Source organism: Leptodactylus fuscus, chromosome 11, assembly GCF_031893055.1.
Source record: "Leptodactylus fuscus isolate aLepFus1 chromosome 11, aLepFus1.hap2, whole genome shotgun sequence".
In the NCBI taxonomy this organism is placed as follows: Eukaryota; Metazoa; Chordata; class Amphibia; order Anura; family Leptodactylidae; genus Leptodactylus; species Leptodactylus fuscus.
The window spans coordinates 25,071,406-25,087,745 of NC_134275.1; the positions used below are offsets into that span (position 1 = coordinate 25,071,406).

At 46.1% G+C, this 16,340-nt stretch overlaps 1 protein-coding gene across 1 annotated transcript in view; it reads right to left on the reverse strand.

Moving 5' to 3' along the window:
• Positions 1–13,327, reverse strand: part of FAAH2 (fatty acid amide hydrolase 2) — a 37,065-nt gene extending 23,738 nt beyond the window's left edge. Inside the window, exons 1-4 of the mRNA XM_075259376.1 lie at positions 12,919–13,327; positions 3,709–3,928; positions 3,417–3,626; positions 371–490 (exon numbers count right to left, since the gene is read on the reverse strand). Of these exons, the coding sequence (XP_075115477.1) occupies positions 371–490; positions 3,417–3,626; positions 3,709–3,928; positions 12,919–13,095 (727 nt within the window). The 5' untranslated portion in view covers positions 13,096–13,327. The remainder of the gene's footprint in view (positions 1–370; positions 491–3,416; positions 3,627–3,708; positions 3,929–12,918) is intronic.
• Between the last annotated feature and the right edge of the window lie 3,013 nt (positions 13,328–16,340).

Consider the following 16,340-nt stretch of genomic DNA (forward strand, 5'->3'; position numbering starts at 1 on the left):
TCAACATAACGCTAACAGAGCACATGACAGAGGAGGTGCAGGAAGACACCGGAGTAACAGGGACAGGTGAGTATACATTCCCTCCCACACACACTGTCCCCAACAGTATTTAAACTTTAAAAGGGTTGTCCATGTTTGCCTGGACAATCCCTTTAATGGTTTGCAGCCTGCCTTCACTAATTTGTTAAATTTTTTCATGAAGATTTGATGAATGATCTAAGCAGTTTAAGAGTTAGAGGAGGAAGAATGGCGTCTGATGAGTGGAGAAAGAAGCATTTTTCTCCAATAAGCTTTATTAAAAAGTTTATTCGCTTCATCTGTACTTTTGATTTCCAAAAAATAACATGAAAAAAAATATATATAATCTTACCCGAAGTTGGTTTGTGTCCATATATTCCATTAAAATAGGCTGGCATTCTTATGCTGCCTCCAATATCTGAGCCTACCCCGATCACAGATCCTCCTGCAGCAATGATGCAGCCTTCTCCTCCTGAAACAAACGGTACAGAAATATAAGTACAAAAAACATCTAGATAGACTGTTTTAGAAATTTCTGGCATTAATAAAATGTACAATATAATTCCTGTAACCTGACAGGAATGCAGAAAGTCTAGCAATCTGGCATTTGTTTTAGCTCAAATATACAATATAAAAATAAGGAATTGTTATAAAACCAGCAGTGATCCAACTAAGAATTTTCTCTCATTTTAGAAATAAAACAAAAAATGTCCCTGGTCACAACATAGGGCGGGTTCACACCTGCACCCGGTCTCCGCTTTGCAAGTTTCGGTCTACTGCCCGAGAAACTGGACAGGAGACTGAAACCGGCAGTCAGTTTTCAGAACCCATTCACTTGTATGGATTTGAAAAGTGTCCGGCTATGAGTGTCTTGTGCATCTCCGTGGTGAAACAGTTTTTTTTTAACCGGACACAAAGTCCTGCATGCCCGACTTTGTGTCCGATTTAAAAAAAAAAAAAAAAAAAAAAAAAAAACAAGTTTAGCTATGGAGACCAGAAGACGCTCTCGGGCAGATGCTGACAGCCGGGTTTCCTTCTCCTGTCCAGTTTCTCGGGCAGAAGACGGAAACCCTCAAAGCAGAGACCGGATGCAGTTGTGAACCCACTCTAAATTATTTATTTTTTCCTTCAAGTTTCCGTTGCTTTGTCAGACTCAACTACTTATCTATTAAAATTAGAATGCAATAATCAGCAGACTCAGGCCTGGTTCATATCTGCGTTCGGGGGAGTCCGAATGCATTGGCAAGTGGTGAGCAGTGAAAGCACTATAGTCTATGGGGTCCGTGTGCTTCCTGCACGCGCAGTGTCTGCACAAATCATGCGGATAGGAAGGTAGATCATGAAGTACAGTACTTTTCTGTCCGTGTGTTCTGTGCGGCCACCACATGGAAAGCATACGGAATCCATTATAGTCTATGGGTCTGTGTGCTTTCATAAGCTCACCGCTTGCCAATGCGTTTGGTATTCTGTTCTGAAGATCAGGGGGATGTGGACTCCCTGAACGGATTAATGAACGCAGATGTGAACTAGGCCTCAGGATAAGGCTATATACCCAGTACGAGTCAATGAAAAACATAGTAAACTGGACACAGATGGCTTTCAGGTAGTGTTGGTGTTCTCCAAAAAATCTTATATCTCAGTGAGTGAGCCCGAAGCGCAAAACAGATAGAAATACTAGTGCATCTCAATAAATTAGAATATCGGCAAAAAGTTCTGGACAGTTGCTCAGTGGTCAAAGGAGTTTTCAGATTAAAGTAAATTTTGCAATTTGGAAGTCAAGGTCCCAGAGTCTGGAGGAAGAGTGGAGAGGCTGCTGTACACAATCCAAGTTACTTGAAGTCTTGTGTGAAGCTTCCACAATCTGTGATGGTTTGTATGGCCGTGTCATCTGCTGTGTACTACTAAGACCAAAGTCAGTACCAGATTATTCTAGAGCACTTCATGCTTCCCTCTCCCAAGAAGCTTTTTGTAGATGGAGTTTTCATTTTCCAACAGGACTTGCTCCTGTCCACACTGCCAAAAGTAACAAGACCTGGTTTAATAACCTCAGTATCACTGTGCTGGACTGGCCAGCAAACTCGCCTGACCTTAACCATGGGGTATTGCAAGAGGAAGATTAGAGACACCAGACCCAACAATGCAGACGAGCTGAAGGCTGCTATCATACAACCTGGGCTTCCATAACACGTCTGCAATGCCACAGGCTGATCCCTCCAGGCCACATCGACGCATTGATGCAGTCATTCATACAGAAGGAGCCCTGACCAAGTATTGAGGGCATTTACTGGACATACTTTTCATTTGCTCAACTTTTCTGTGTTGAATAATTTTTTATATGGTCTTATATAATATTCTAATTTTCTGAGATAATGACCCTTGGGTTTCCTTGGCTGTAAGCCATAATCATCAACATTAACAGAAATAAACACTTGAAAAAGTTCTCTCTGTTTGTAATGACTCAATATAATATATGGGGTTCACTTTTACAATTGAATTACTTAAAAACAAATAAATAATAACTTTTTGAGGCTATTCTAATTTATTGAGATGCACTAGTAGGACCTGCCCAGAACTTTGCATCCCTGTTCACAACCCACTACCACATGGTTCTATGAAACAAACAGGTCAACTTGATATCAGAAAAAAAAAAAGAAAAGAAAAAGATAGCTCGTTGACCAAAACAACGGTTGTGGGCATGGAGCCTATGTTAATGGAATAGGTGGAAGGATCACATCCGGATCTGTTACACACATGGTACAGATCTTTTTCTTCATTGAGTTCAATGGAGAACGGGACACTTGCTGGCAGAAGTGTGTGTGTGTGTGTGTGGGGGGGTAATACTGGTCTCACCAAGTAAGCCGTCTATAATACACAGCGCTGCAAGGCTGCAGTGCTAACCACTGAGCCACCGTGTTGCCCCCTTTGTCGGCGGTTTCTATGGAAGTCACGCGCATGCGCAGTAGCGCACCCTCAGCGCACTACTGCGCATGCTCCAGCACTAGCTTGCAACGTTCTCTACGGGAAAATGGCGCTGGAACGTGCGCAGTAGGGAGCACTACAAAAACCGCCGAAGATGAAAGCAGTGAATAAGCAGGAGGAGGGGGGCTTGGAGGCAGTGGTGGGCGTCCAGAAGGTATGATGCAAAGGGGTGCATGGAACACCCACCGTGCACGGTGGAGCTGTTTTGCATATCTTGTGTCTTGGGTCTTTCTACAAACGATTAGCAGCACCTGAATAGCCTTTTTAAAGGCAATTCAGGCATATCTTTAGCTAAAAATACGAAAATCTAGTGAGAGCCCCCTTAAGCAAGCTTTATGTAAATTGACATGGGTTGGGCCCACTGATGTTTTCTCATTGCTTAACATTATATTTTTGAACACTGAGAACGTCGCACTTACCAGAACTACCACCTACTATGTGCTGGGGGTCATATGGGTTCCTTGATTGGCCATATACGTTGTTACTGGACTCATACCACATGCACAATTCACTGCAGTTAGTAACACCAAGAGGTATTGCTCCAGCTCTCTTCAACCTTGAGACTACAGCTGCATCATATTCTGAGCGTAATGAACGGCGAGATATAAGTCCAGAACTCTGCGGCATGCCTAAGTATACAAAATATCGCAAGTCAGATATCAAAAGTCTGGAAAAAAAGTATGAACAATACAGACAAAGAAGCAAGCTCACCTTGCAGGGCAAATGCTTCTTTAACTGTTAATGGCACTCCCAGGAGAGGATAATTTTCTTTAAGGGTTGCCTCATCCTGTGTTCCTGAGGCCACCAAATCATCAACTGCCTTGGCTTCACGTAAGGCTTCATCAAATCGATCATATACTAAAGCATTGATTGTGGGATTCACCTCTCGGATCCTGGATATATAAGCCTGCACAACGACACTACTCTTAACCTGAAAGACAAGAGAATCTAAATGAAGGAAACAAATACCTAAACATGAGTGTGGCTGCACGTGTTCTCAATGGAGAGAGGGGAAGGCAATGGCAGACACCACTGGTGGTGGCTTATCACCAATTGAGAAGAAAGGATCAGACGTGTTAAAAATAAAACATGGTGGCACATGTTAGGGAAAAGATGGATCCAACAAGTGAGAGTTGAGACACCCAGCTGACCCTAAAATATTTTGCCCTTGACTTCTGAGTCCCTACATGTTTTCTCACCCATAGAGTGAGACTCCTCAGGGGACTCATAGTGCATATAACATGATATCGTCCAAGCCAAGTTTTCATTCATTTTGCCGTTTATGCATGTAAATAGGAAATTGCACGGGGGTCTCTTGAAGGATCAACATGATAAAGCTGGTGGTAGCAAAGTGTTCGGCTTTTCAACATGTATGTTCAACTGCCATTACAGGGGGCAAGGGATGTCTGTTCTTGTCAACCAGGACTGTAGACCCTTAACCAAATATGGCTGGAAAAAGGTTACCAATCGTGACTTCAGCTTCAAAATGAAATGTTTTATTATTTGTACTGTATTACGATATACAGTTATCGATATTGTAATATGTATGATTTGTTACATAATTCATAGTAATTCACTGAATGACTTCTGACCGACTGATAATGGCCATCATCCATTTGTGATGGAATCAAAGTCGATCTGTGGAAAAATGGAGGACTCCAAGTCGCTGGCCTACTGCCCCCACAGCTCCAGTCAGACCCCCACAATCAGATACATGTCACCTAACCATTGCAGCACCCTACACCATCTCCAGTTCTTTGCATCTTTAGGTTCCACTCCACTGATCCCGCAGTAGTTTAGGTTTCTTTAGCCCCTACAATTCCTTAGTTTCAGTACCCAAAATTAGGTTCTCTACTGTCAGATCGGTAATGTCAGACAGACAGACAGACTGCCCATCTGACAGTAGCAAGCCTTATAGTGGTGAAAGGAACAGAAATGATTACTCAAGAACATTAGGGGCTAGAGAAAGAATTCTGCGCTGGAATCAATGGAGAGGCATCTAATACAGAATTCAAAGAGTTGGAGTTGGTGAAAGATCCTCTATAAATACAATGGAGCCTATTCTCCTCAGTTCTCATGATTGGTGAAAAAACCTACCTCTTGCCTGGAGTCTAAGCAATGAAAATGGTATAAATTATTTTAATGGGAGACCCTTTTACATGAATCTTAATCTCTCTCATTATATATATATATTGTAAAGGGATTAGCTCAGGGATCGCTGTCTTTAGCACTTTTTGGCACAAAATTAAAGTCCAAACCTGCCAAGTATGGTGCAACTGGCCGCAACCAGTTTTTATTTAAAGTTGTGCAGGAACAAACTAAATGCAATGCAACGCAATGCAAAATAATTTCTAGCCGTCCGGCTTCTACCTACAACACAGGTTACCTAACTATGAGAGCTGGGCCTTCTGCACAGCTCCCTGAACACAAAATACAGCAGTATTACTCACAACAAGAGGTTTTCCAGAAGCAGAGAGAGCCATATACCTGTGGGCTTTCTGTCTCTTTATACACAACCTTTAGGAACACAGGAATTAACCCCACATATCTCAAAACCTGGAGTGGCTGAGTGGAGTATAGACACACCCAATACTCCTACTCCAGCAGCCAGAACTTTTCCAGGGTTTTGGTAAGACCCACCAGCCAGGAGCACAGCTTTGCTCAGCTGCACCTAGATTGTGTATGACAGAAACCTGGGAGAAATGTATACTCCTTCTACCACTTTGCCCCTGGTCCTGTCACAACACACACACATATATATATATATATATATATATATATATATATACACACACACACACACACACACACACACACAAAACAAATCTGAGAAGAAAATCCACTTAAAATCTAGGACGTAATAAGCATGCCATGGATTAGAGAAATCCACTACATTGTGAAAGGAGTTTTGAAACCCCATTCACATGTCTTGTATTATGTAGCAGATTTGCAAAATGCATTGCAAAATCACTAATGAAAGTGCTCAACATATGTTCACACCTAAACATATCCAAACAAGTACCAACCTGCACACTTTGCCCTGCTGCTTGAGTTTATGTAACCGCCTGGCCTTGAAAACAGTTCAATATTCTGATGTGTTATAAGATAATAGAGGCAAAAATGATAAGAAGCATACCAATATTTTGTGGGGTCGGAATCACACATGCAGTTTTTCCTGCAGTTTTAATAGGCAAAGCCAGGAATGGATCCAAAAAGTACAAAGGTATAAAGGAAAGACCAATACAGTATTTAGTATCCTCTCCTGTGTTTGGTTCAAAAAACGCCAAAAAAATTACATGTGTCATTCCAGCCTGATAGGAATAAACTAGAAATTCAAGTACAATAGGTCACAAAGGTGTTTGGTTTATGGGGCTGGATTATCCCAACAAGTAAATACTAGAAAAATCAGATATAAAGTGGAAATGCAGGCTTAAGGTGAAGTATTATGAGGGGGGGGGGGGGGATATCTGGGTAATAAGTCCCATGCATAGAAGATAAGTATTAGATTACTAAAAATGCAACTGCTATGATCCCCACAAATCATAAGAATGGGGTCCTATGTTACCCATTATATGTGTGCCCAGCAACAAGAAACCCGCACTGATAATCACATGCACATTTCTTATATCACAGGGGAATGTACGGTCATTAACCTAAATATTCTAGCTTAAGGGATTTTTAAAGGAATTTGATGCTGAATTTATTAAGCAGAAAATTACTGCTTCAGGAATCTGAACCAGATTTTTTTCTGCTTGACAAGAACCAATGGAGATTTTAATACTGAATTTGAAATCGATCTTGATGTGGAATTTGGAGAGGAGTGCCACTGTATTTTATCGGTAATGGAAGGGCCAAATTCCACAAGTAGACTTCGAAAAATTCTGCGTCTGACGGAAAAGGTGTATTTTCCGCCTTTCATTCATTTCAACCGGAATTCTGGGGCGGAATCCGTAATATAATAAATATGTCCTACTAATATTATAAATGTGAAAGTATGTGTGTTTGGATGTTTGTTCCTCAATCACGCAAAAAACGCTCAACCGATTTGGCTCAAATTTTCAACAAACATAGTTCCTAGGCAGGATTGAACGATAGGCTACTTTTTGTCACAATCACAGACATACGTTTTTGGCAAGACCCCCACAAAACCACAACTCATACCACCAGCTCTACAATCCCACACACTTTTTAGCATAGCAAGCCACAAACTCCCTATTGCCCTCTCGGGCCTAGCTCCTAACCCGAGGCAAGGGAGGAGGCCGGGGGTGGGTGGGGGTTGGAAAGGGGACACAATGACACCTAGACGGGTGAACGGATTTGGCTGAAATTGCGCACATACATACCTTGGGTCCCGGATTGAACAATAGGCTACATGGAATTCCCGTACACCATCGCAATTCACTCCCGTGACCGATGCTTTTCACTTTTGAATTCGCTGCAGGATCTGGGACGCTGTAGGACCTGGGATGATGTCATCCCAGCCCCATCAGCAGCTCACCTGGATAGGTGCCGCTTCTCTATGTGGGCGGAGTTATCGTCCAGCCGCCGTCCACATCAACATGGCGTCTCTGAGAGATCCGGAGCGTCCTGCACAAGGTCCTCTACTCTGGGCCAGCGACAAGTCCATACGCTGCCCCACCTGTGCGGCCTCACCACGGGACCGCAGTACTCTGCCGCGGCCGGACAGGGGGTCGCCTACGCCGCGCTCTGGAACACCGGTTTGGCCAGCTGTCCCGCAGCGTCTGCCGTCTCTGAACACTACAAGTCGAAACATTGGTGCACGGGAAGCTCAGGGTGTGGTGAGGCCGGGCCCAAAGGTTGGTAGGAGGAAAGGGGACACACGGTCGGCAGGGTCTGGTGGGGGGAAAAGGGGGCATGTGGTAGGAGGAAGGAGTGACCACATGGGGAAGCGGCTAGGGACAAACGGGGGTGGCGGGCGTCAGGAGGGAGAGGAGGTAAAGAATTCCAGCGGGCCGCAGGGTGGGGGGGCACGGGGTAGGTAAGACGGGGGAAGGGGGCATGGGGTAGGTTACACGGGAGAAGGGGGCACGTTCCTGGGGGGCAAAGGGGCACAGGGTAGGAGTGACCACATGGGAAAGCGGGTAGGGAGAAAGGGGGTGGCAGGCGCCAGGAGGGAGAGGAGGTAAACAGTTTCAGTGGGCCGCAGTGTGGGCCCCCGAGGGTCCATGGACCCACAGGTGTAGGAAGGGCCTGCTGCGGACACAAGGAAAAGGAACAAGCCTGCGCACTGCTCCAGGTGGGTCCTGCAGAAGGTCAGGGTTCCGCAGGTGAAGTCGCAGGTAAAAGCTAGTTTTTATATAAATTTAGTTATAGAGTCATTCTCTGATGAAATAGGCATTTGTAACCTACATATTTTAGACAGGACTTTGGCCATGTGCCCTACAAGAATGCTGAGGCAGGGAAATCAGCACTCCAAATCCCTGTGTAACTCAGAGGCAGATTGGCAGTGTGGGCTACCAGGAAAATCTGAGTTGGCTCACTGGAATATGGGCTGCTGGGCCAGCAGGCTACATGCTCCGAAGTCCCTTACCCTGACTATTGCTGAAGAGTGCAGGCCACCGGCCTCTGCTCTGAAAGGTTGACAGAGTATTTGCTGGACGAATGTCGTGAGATATGACGAACATTACAGGCCTCAGCAGTATCTGATGCCATTCATGACATCTCTAAGACAAGTTGAGGCCCAAGGACCAGTGCTGGGGTCCAGGGGAGGTGAGTAACACTGTTTATTATGTTTAATCATCTCCCCCTGGGCCTCCACTTATTATACTCTGGGGTCTGTAGAGACATTAAAATATAATAGTAGTTTGTGGTTGCATACCCCTAAAATTTCCAGTTCTTCTGAACCCAAAATCTTTCACAAATTCGTAAAGAAAACATTACAGTGCCTGGACATTATACTGCGTGGAGGGGCCACAATAGGACATTATAGCGTGTGAAGGGAAGTGGCCATTATACTGAGTGGAGGGGCTACTGTGATACATTATACTATGTGGAGGATAGTTTATGGGACATTATGCTATGTGAAGTGGCCACTATGGGACATTATACTGTGCGAGGGCCACTGAGAGAAATTATACCATGTGCACAATGGGACATTATTCTTAAAAATGTTATCCAGATATTAGACAAACTCTGGAGAAGCCTTGGTAGGTGTAACATTTAACTAACAAATAGAGATGAGCAAGTAACTTTTGATCGAATACCTTGCTCCCATAGGAATGTGTGTAAGTGTCCGAACACCAAGAGGTTAAGCGCAGTGAATATTCGATGCGCTTAACCTCTTGGTGTTCGGCCACTTACACGCATTCCTATGGGAGCAAGGTATTCGATCAAATACTACTCGCTCATCTCTACAAACAGGGGCGTAACTACCATAGAGGCAGCGGAGGCGGCTGCCACCGGGCCCGGGCCATTAGGGGGCCCGATGACAGCCGCTGCGGGTTTTTTTTTTTTATAGGCCGTTAGGGCCCCTATTCACTTGCCGATCAAGGCTGGCCCGGGATCAGTAAGTGACACAGCGGGCCCCACAAATACTATCATTATTCTCGGGGGGTCTTTGCAGACCCCCGAGTATATTGATCGGCGGCTCGGGAGAGGTAAGGGTGTCAAGTCTGAGAACATGAATCAAGATTCTTATACTTTGTATTGCATGTTTGTTATAGAAATACTATTTTTTCCTTGGTGAGGTTGCATGGATCTGAGACAAAGGATCTTGAAGCCCAGATGGAGCTTGTTTCTTTACCATGCCTCGCGGCAGAAGTCTTCAGGTTACAGCAAGGAGGTGTCTGGCTGGACATTGAAGTTTGGAGCCAATGGGAGATGGACAGCAGCTCAGGAATGCCAAGGGGGCAGTAACCCCTCCTTTTTTTGTCTTTAAGTGTGTGTACTTTCAATAAAGAGTCAGTAATGCTGAGGTGGGCGAAGAGCATGGCTGGTTTGATACGGAACTCTGTCTGTCTCATTATTAGCGATTTGTGCACAAACATGCTCATTTAATTTGGACTGACTGATTGATCCAAGATATAGTCAATTCGACTCTGATAAGGGAACATAACAAACAGTGTTACTTACCTCTACACGATCCTGCCGGGCCTCCTTTCTGACGTCACATGAACCCGGCCTGCGTCCCGGGTCATGTGACGTCTGACGTCATTTCATAAGGACGCCAGCGGAGAAGACAGCGTGGGAGCCGGAGACAGGTAAGAAACAGTATTTTTTTATGTTACTCCCCCAGGTCGGTCTCCGATTATTATACTCTGGGGTCTGAAAAGACCCCAGAGTATAATAATTGTATATGGGTGTCCACAGTGGGACATAATACTGTGTGCATGGACCACTAAGGGACATAATACTGTGTGCAGGGGCCACTAAGGGACATAATACTGTGTGCAGGGCTTACTAAGGGACATAATAGAGTGCGGAGGAGGGAGGGGTCGGTCGAGGTCTTCAACGTCGGTGTCGGTTGGGGGAGGGCCCATGTCAAAAGTTCGCCATGGGACCCCGCCATTCCTAGTTATGCCACTGTCTGCAAACAAACAAAAAAACATTTCAGCTGTCCCGAGCGTTCCAGTGTCTGACTCCAGAGCCCATCCAAGAGTGCACCTTACCTCACTCCCCATGAGACCACTGAGGCCAATTAGTGGCCTCAATGATTGCTGGAGAGAGACTTGGTAAAATCACCGGCCCCTCTCCTGCGATCACTGAAGCTGCTGATTGGCCTCAGCAGTCAGTGAGGTGCAAGAGTCCCGAGGACCAAATGGGTTGCAGCAGTGGATACCAGAGTGCCAAGAAGTATGTTTTTCTTATTTTATGTTACACCTGCCATCAGCCTGTCCGGAATTTGTCGAAATCCTGAGAGCCTCTAGACCAGGGGTGCCCAATACGTCGATTGCGATATACCGGTCGATTGCGAAGGACGTATGGGTCGATCGCGGGATGCAGCCAGGGATCCCCGGTGTCTGCTTGTTCACATCGCAGACTGATAATCATCTCTGGACACTGGCAGGCCGGGGCCTTGCACTCGTTCACAGTCAGGGCTGCGGCGGCTCCGCCTGCAAGTGCCCGGAGATGACTCAGCCTGCGCTGTGAATAAGCACTCTGGACACTTGCAGGCTGGGCAGCAGCAGCTCCCCGCTCTTAGGGATGAAGGGAGCCGGGGTGCTGCTTGTTCACAGCGCAGGCTGAGAGTCATCTCCGGACACTTGCAGGCAGGGCCGCTGCAGCCCTGACTGCGAACGAGTGCAAGGCCCCGGCCTGCCAGTGTCCAGAGATGATTCTCAGCCTGCGCTGTAAACAAGCAGACACCATAGAGCTGTCTCCTGCTCTCACGCTCCGTCCCGCCCACAAGTAGTGAGTAGTAGATCTTATCCCTTGGTCAGTTTATAAAGTAGCTCACATGCTGAAAAAGTGTGAGCACCCCTGCTCTAGACTGAGGAGTCAATGGACTGTGAACGTTGTAGCGGCTGCATCTACAGTTTAATTGCCATCCTAACCCCACTACTTACATAGGACTGCTGCCTTGTGTCTCAGTACCTTGCAGCGCTGGAGTCCTAGTTCTACAAGTTGGTATGTCCTCTCTGTTTGCATGGGTTTCCTCCATGTACTCCGGTTTCCTCACACACTCCAAAGACATACTTAGATTGTGAGCCCTATTTGGCACCAATTGGTGTTTACAATATCTGTAAAGCACTGCGGAATATGATGGCGCTATTTAACCAGGGAGCCGGGTTCAAACTTCTAGGCCTTGGGCAGTGCCGACTGCACATGCCCATAGGCCACAAGAAAATGGTCGCTTACTTACTGCGTAAGCGGCCATTTTTCTTGTGGCCGTGGACAGGCGCAGTCTGCTCTTGGACTGCGCATGCCCGCGATGGAATACAAGTGCTAGTGTGAACCAACCCTAAGACAGTCACATAAACATAGTTTTCCTCTAATTCCAACTCATTCTGAATTTATAATAATAATTATATAGCGCCAACATATTCTGTAGCACTTTCAAATATTTACCAGCTTCCCAGTACATTGCTTGGAATATTAAATGGTTCCATTAAAAGTACAAATTGTCCTTCCAAAATTAAGCCCTTTGTATGGCTCTGTAAACAGAAAACAATTCATGGCTTTTGAAAGGGGTGTGGGGGGAGTAAAAAAAAAAAAAATAAAAAAAAATTAAAGTGTGAAAATAAATAATGAAATAAAAAAATTGTCTTGGTTTGTCCCTTTTCCGTTCCTTGTTTTTATAAAAAAAGGCCTTAATAAAATCTGATCATACATAAATAAAAAAATAGCTGCGACAGGAAGGGCTTTAAGGCCAGAGCCCCACGGGCCGGAAACGCCACGATTTTTCCCCAGGCAAATCGCCGCGTTTCCATCCCGTGGGGTCGTACAGTACTTGCAAAGTGGATGAGATTCATGCGAATCCCATGCACACTTTGCAGAAAAAAATAAATTGCAGCGCGGACACGTCAGATTCTGGACCAAAAACCCCCATGTGAACTTACCCTAAGGACAGATCATCAAAGGAAGATCAGCAGGTTTCCAACACCAGTAATCCCTGCCAATCACCAGTCACAAGTGAATGGGGCCCAGCTGTGAGGCCAAGCCCAGCTACTGACAAATCTGTAAATACTGCAGAGGCCACAGCGTTTATCTGAAGGCTCCTGACTGGCTGCTGTGTCTGAACAGTGCCAACTTTCAGTTGATGACTTGTCCTAGTCAGTAAGGGGCTACTCTGGTGTGCCAAAGATCCAGCACACTTGCCCTGTAGTCACACATTACACAGCACAACAGAAAGGGGGCGCTTTTGTAGCCTCATCTGCAAATATAGAGGGGGGGGGGGGGTCCCATAACTAGGCAGGTCACGTGATGTACAATGAGGGTCCTTCACGTATTAGAGCGCCTCACCTCTCCTTGACGTATCTTCTCTGCCAGTGCGGTGGCGGGGATGAGCAGCAAAGGATCCCGGGGCGGAGACAGGCGGGGAGTCTTCCTGGAGAACAAAGCTATGAGGCGGATAATGGCCAGAAGACACCGGGACGATGTCCGTAGTACGAAGCCGAGGACGCGGAAAAAAATAGACATTGTGAGAGGCTGTGACTGCAGCGGATATACGGCAGCTATAGAGAATAATGGCAGGCTGCAGGAAGAACAAGCGCCCTGTGGTACAGGAAGCCGCGCCGGGCAGGGAGAGCACGAGCACAGCTACGACCTCTGTCCACTTATTACACCATCCTCCATATCTACTACAGGCAGGAAAGCGGCCATAAAGAGCCGGCGGCCACACGGAAGTGGCGGGGATTGTGAAAGGAGGCGGAATGTAGTAAGACCACTAGGTGGCGCCATCAGACAGACACCTGCTGGTCCTAGCGCGGGCAGCCCGGTCTCCTCACACTGTGATAACATAGGAAGAAGCCTCCCCGTAGGCACCCATTATACACTACCCACTATTAAAGGTTAAGGTCACTCCTGAAATTTTTGTTCCTGGTGTTTGTTCCCACTTGAAGAAAAAAAATGCAGCCGTTGTCAGTAAAGAGAATGTGAGGAATTTACATTACGGCTGAGCCCCACGTGGCGTCCTGCAGCAAAAAAAAGTGCAACGCATCGCGATTCTTCCTGCCCACGCTTTTGACAAAAAATTTGCAGTTTTCCTCTGCGGACTTTGTGCTTCAATGTATAATTATACAGAAACCGCTAGCGGTGTAATTGACGTGATGTGATTTCCAAAACTGTAACAGTTTTGGAAGTCTCCATGTGTTTACGCAGCACATATTTTAACGCAAAGTGGGGATGTGATTCGCTAGAAACCCATCCACTTTGCTGTGGCGGTAAAAGTCATGTCATGTCATGTGATGGACACAGAGCTGCACGGCTTGTTACCAGGCAGGGTCTGATGTGCTGTGACGAACTGTGCACCTGTGTGTCCATCACATGACCATGGACTGATTTTTACCCACTGACGCCAGGTTCACACTAGCGCCCGGAGTCCGTTCTGAGCTTTCCGTTTTCTGCATGCAGAAGACGGAAAGCTGTCAGATCGGGTCCGGCCGTGAGCACCAGTGAGCGTTTTATGCTCTCCACCACGAAACCGTTTTTTTTAAACTGGACACAGAGTACTGCATGTCCGACTCTGTGTCCGATTTAAAAAAGACGGTTTCACGGCAGAGAGCATAAAGCGCTCACGGCTGGACATCTTTCAAACCCATTCAAATGAATGGGTATGAAAGAGTCCTGCAGGTTTCTGTCTCCTGCTCAGTTTTGTGCAGGAAATGGAAACCTGCAGAACAGAGACCGGGCGCAGATGTGAACGAGCCCTGATATTAAAGAGGACCTTTCACCACTTTTGGGCACATGCAGTGTTATATACTGCCAGAAAGCTGACAGTGCGCTGAGTTCAGCGCACTGTCGGCTTTCCCGATCTGTGCCCGGTGTAAAGAGCTTACGGTGCTGGTACCGTCGTGCTCTATGGTCAGAAGGGCGTTTCTGACCATTAGCCAGAGACGTCCTTCTGCCTCGCGGCGCCAAACGCGCTGTGCTGTGGAGCGGGGAGGAACTCCCCCCTCCCGCTCCTGATAATGCTCGTCTATGGACAAGCTGTGTGAGCAGAGGGAGGGGGCGTTCCTCCCCGCTCCACAGTACAGCGCGATAGGCGCCGTGAGGCAGAAGGACGTCTCTGGCTAATGGTCAGAAACGCCCTTCTGACCATAGAAGAGCTACGGTACCGGCACCGTAAGCTCTTTACACCGGGCACAGATCGGGAAAGCCGACAGTGCGCTGAACTCAGTATATAACACTGCATGTGCCCAAAAGTGGTGAAAGGTCCTCTTTAAGCAGAATGAATGACAGCAAGCAGAGTTCTAGAAAACATAAGAAATTGATACAGAAAGTATAATGGAAAATTGTACAACTTTTTATTATACAAATAATAACATTGATCTGAAAGTGGACAACCCCTTTAACCCTTACCTAACTACAGCCGGATCTTGTCTAGAGAAGGCAAGGACTGTTTATTACTGTCCCTGCCTTCCCTATTGCTGTATACACAGCTATGGAAGCCTCCCTGATGCGGCTCCCCTCTGACCAGGAGGTCACGTGATCCACCACGGATCAGAGAACGTTAGAGCTACTGGGTCCTAGAGGACCCAGATCAGCTCAGTAGTTATGGGCAGGAGGCTGCATTCCTTCTGTAATGGGGCTAAAGAATCTGCCCCAGGTACAGGGGAAATCACCCTAACCTACCAAGAAAAAGTGTTCAGATGCTCCCAAAGATCTATTATGACCTTATGGAGACACAATGTAGGAAAAAAAAATAGAAAAATGAAAATTTTAAGTAAAAAAAAAAACACACAATACCACACCGAACATCACAGGTTCTAGCCCAACCCCCGACAACACAAGACAAAATAGAAATTACCTTAATAGAGAGGGAAAATTATTTTAGGCCACGTCCCCACGTGACATGAATGTTATGGAGAAAATAAACGTATTTTATAGTCACAGCAAGGTGGATGAGATTTTAGCGAATCCCATCTCAACTTGGCATTAAAATACGCGCTGCGGACACACAGCAATTTACAAAATCACTAGGTATAATGGAAGCAGAAAGTCTGCAGAAGAAAACTGCTTCGCCCAGTACTGAAGTGGTTAAAGAGTGTCTCAGATCCAAAATGCCTCCCAAACCAATAACGGTACTGTGTAGGGGGCCTTTAGGAGCACAAACTTCTTTGTGGCCCCGAACCAATGAAGCAATGTATAATCACTTACTGTATATACTCAAGTATAACCCGAATATAAGCCGAGGCCCCTAATTTTACCACAAAAAACTGGGAAAACTTATCGACTCGAGTATAAGCCTAGGGGGAAATGCTACAGCTACTGGAAAATTTCAAAAATTAAAATGGCCTGAATTTTTGAGTGTAGTAGATGCTGGGTGTTGGGGAGGGGGTGTTTTGGTTGTCTGTTTGCCCCTTCCCTAGGCTTGAGGACTGGGGGGGTGTTTCAGTCTGGCTGAATATAGGGGATCTGCAGTGCTCCTATTAACCCCTTCCCGATGGAACAGGAGCACTGCAGATCCCCTATATTCAGTAGACCGGGCACTTTCAGACACAGGGATACCTATTATGTATGTGTTTCACAGTCATTTTCTACCGCGGAGAGCAGAAGACGCTCACAGGCGCTCACCGGTGGGCAGTGAATGTCGGTTTCTGTCTTCTACCAACAGAAAACGGAAACCTGCATAATGGAGATTGGGTGCTGGTGTGAACCCGCCCTTATATGTATTCTAGGGAAAGGAGATGATTTAGAAATTTTATTTATCTTATTTTTTTTAT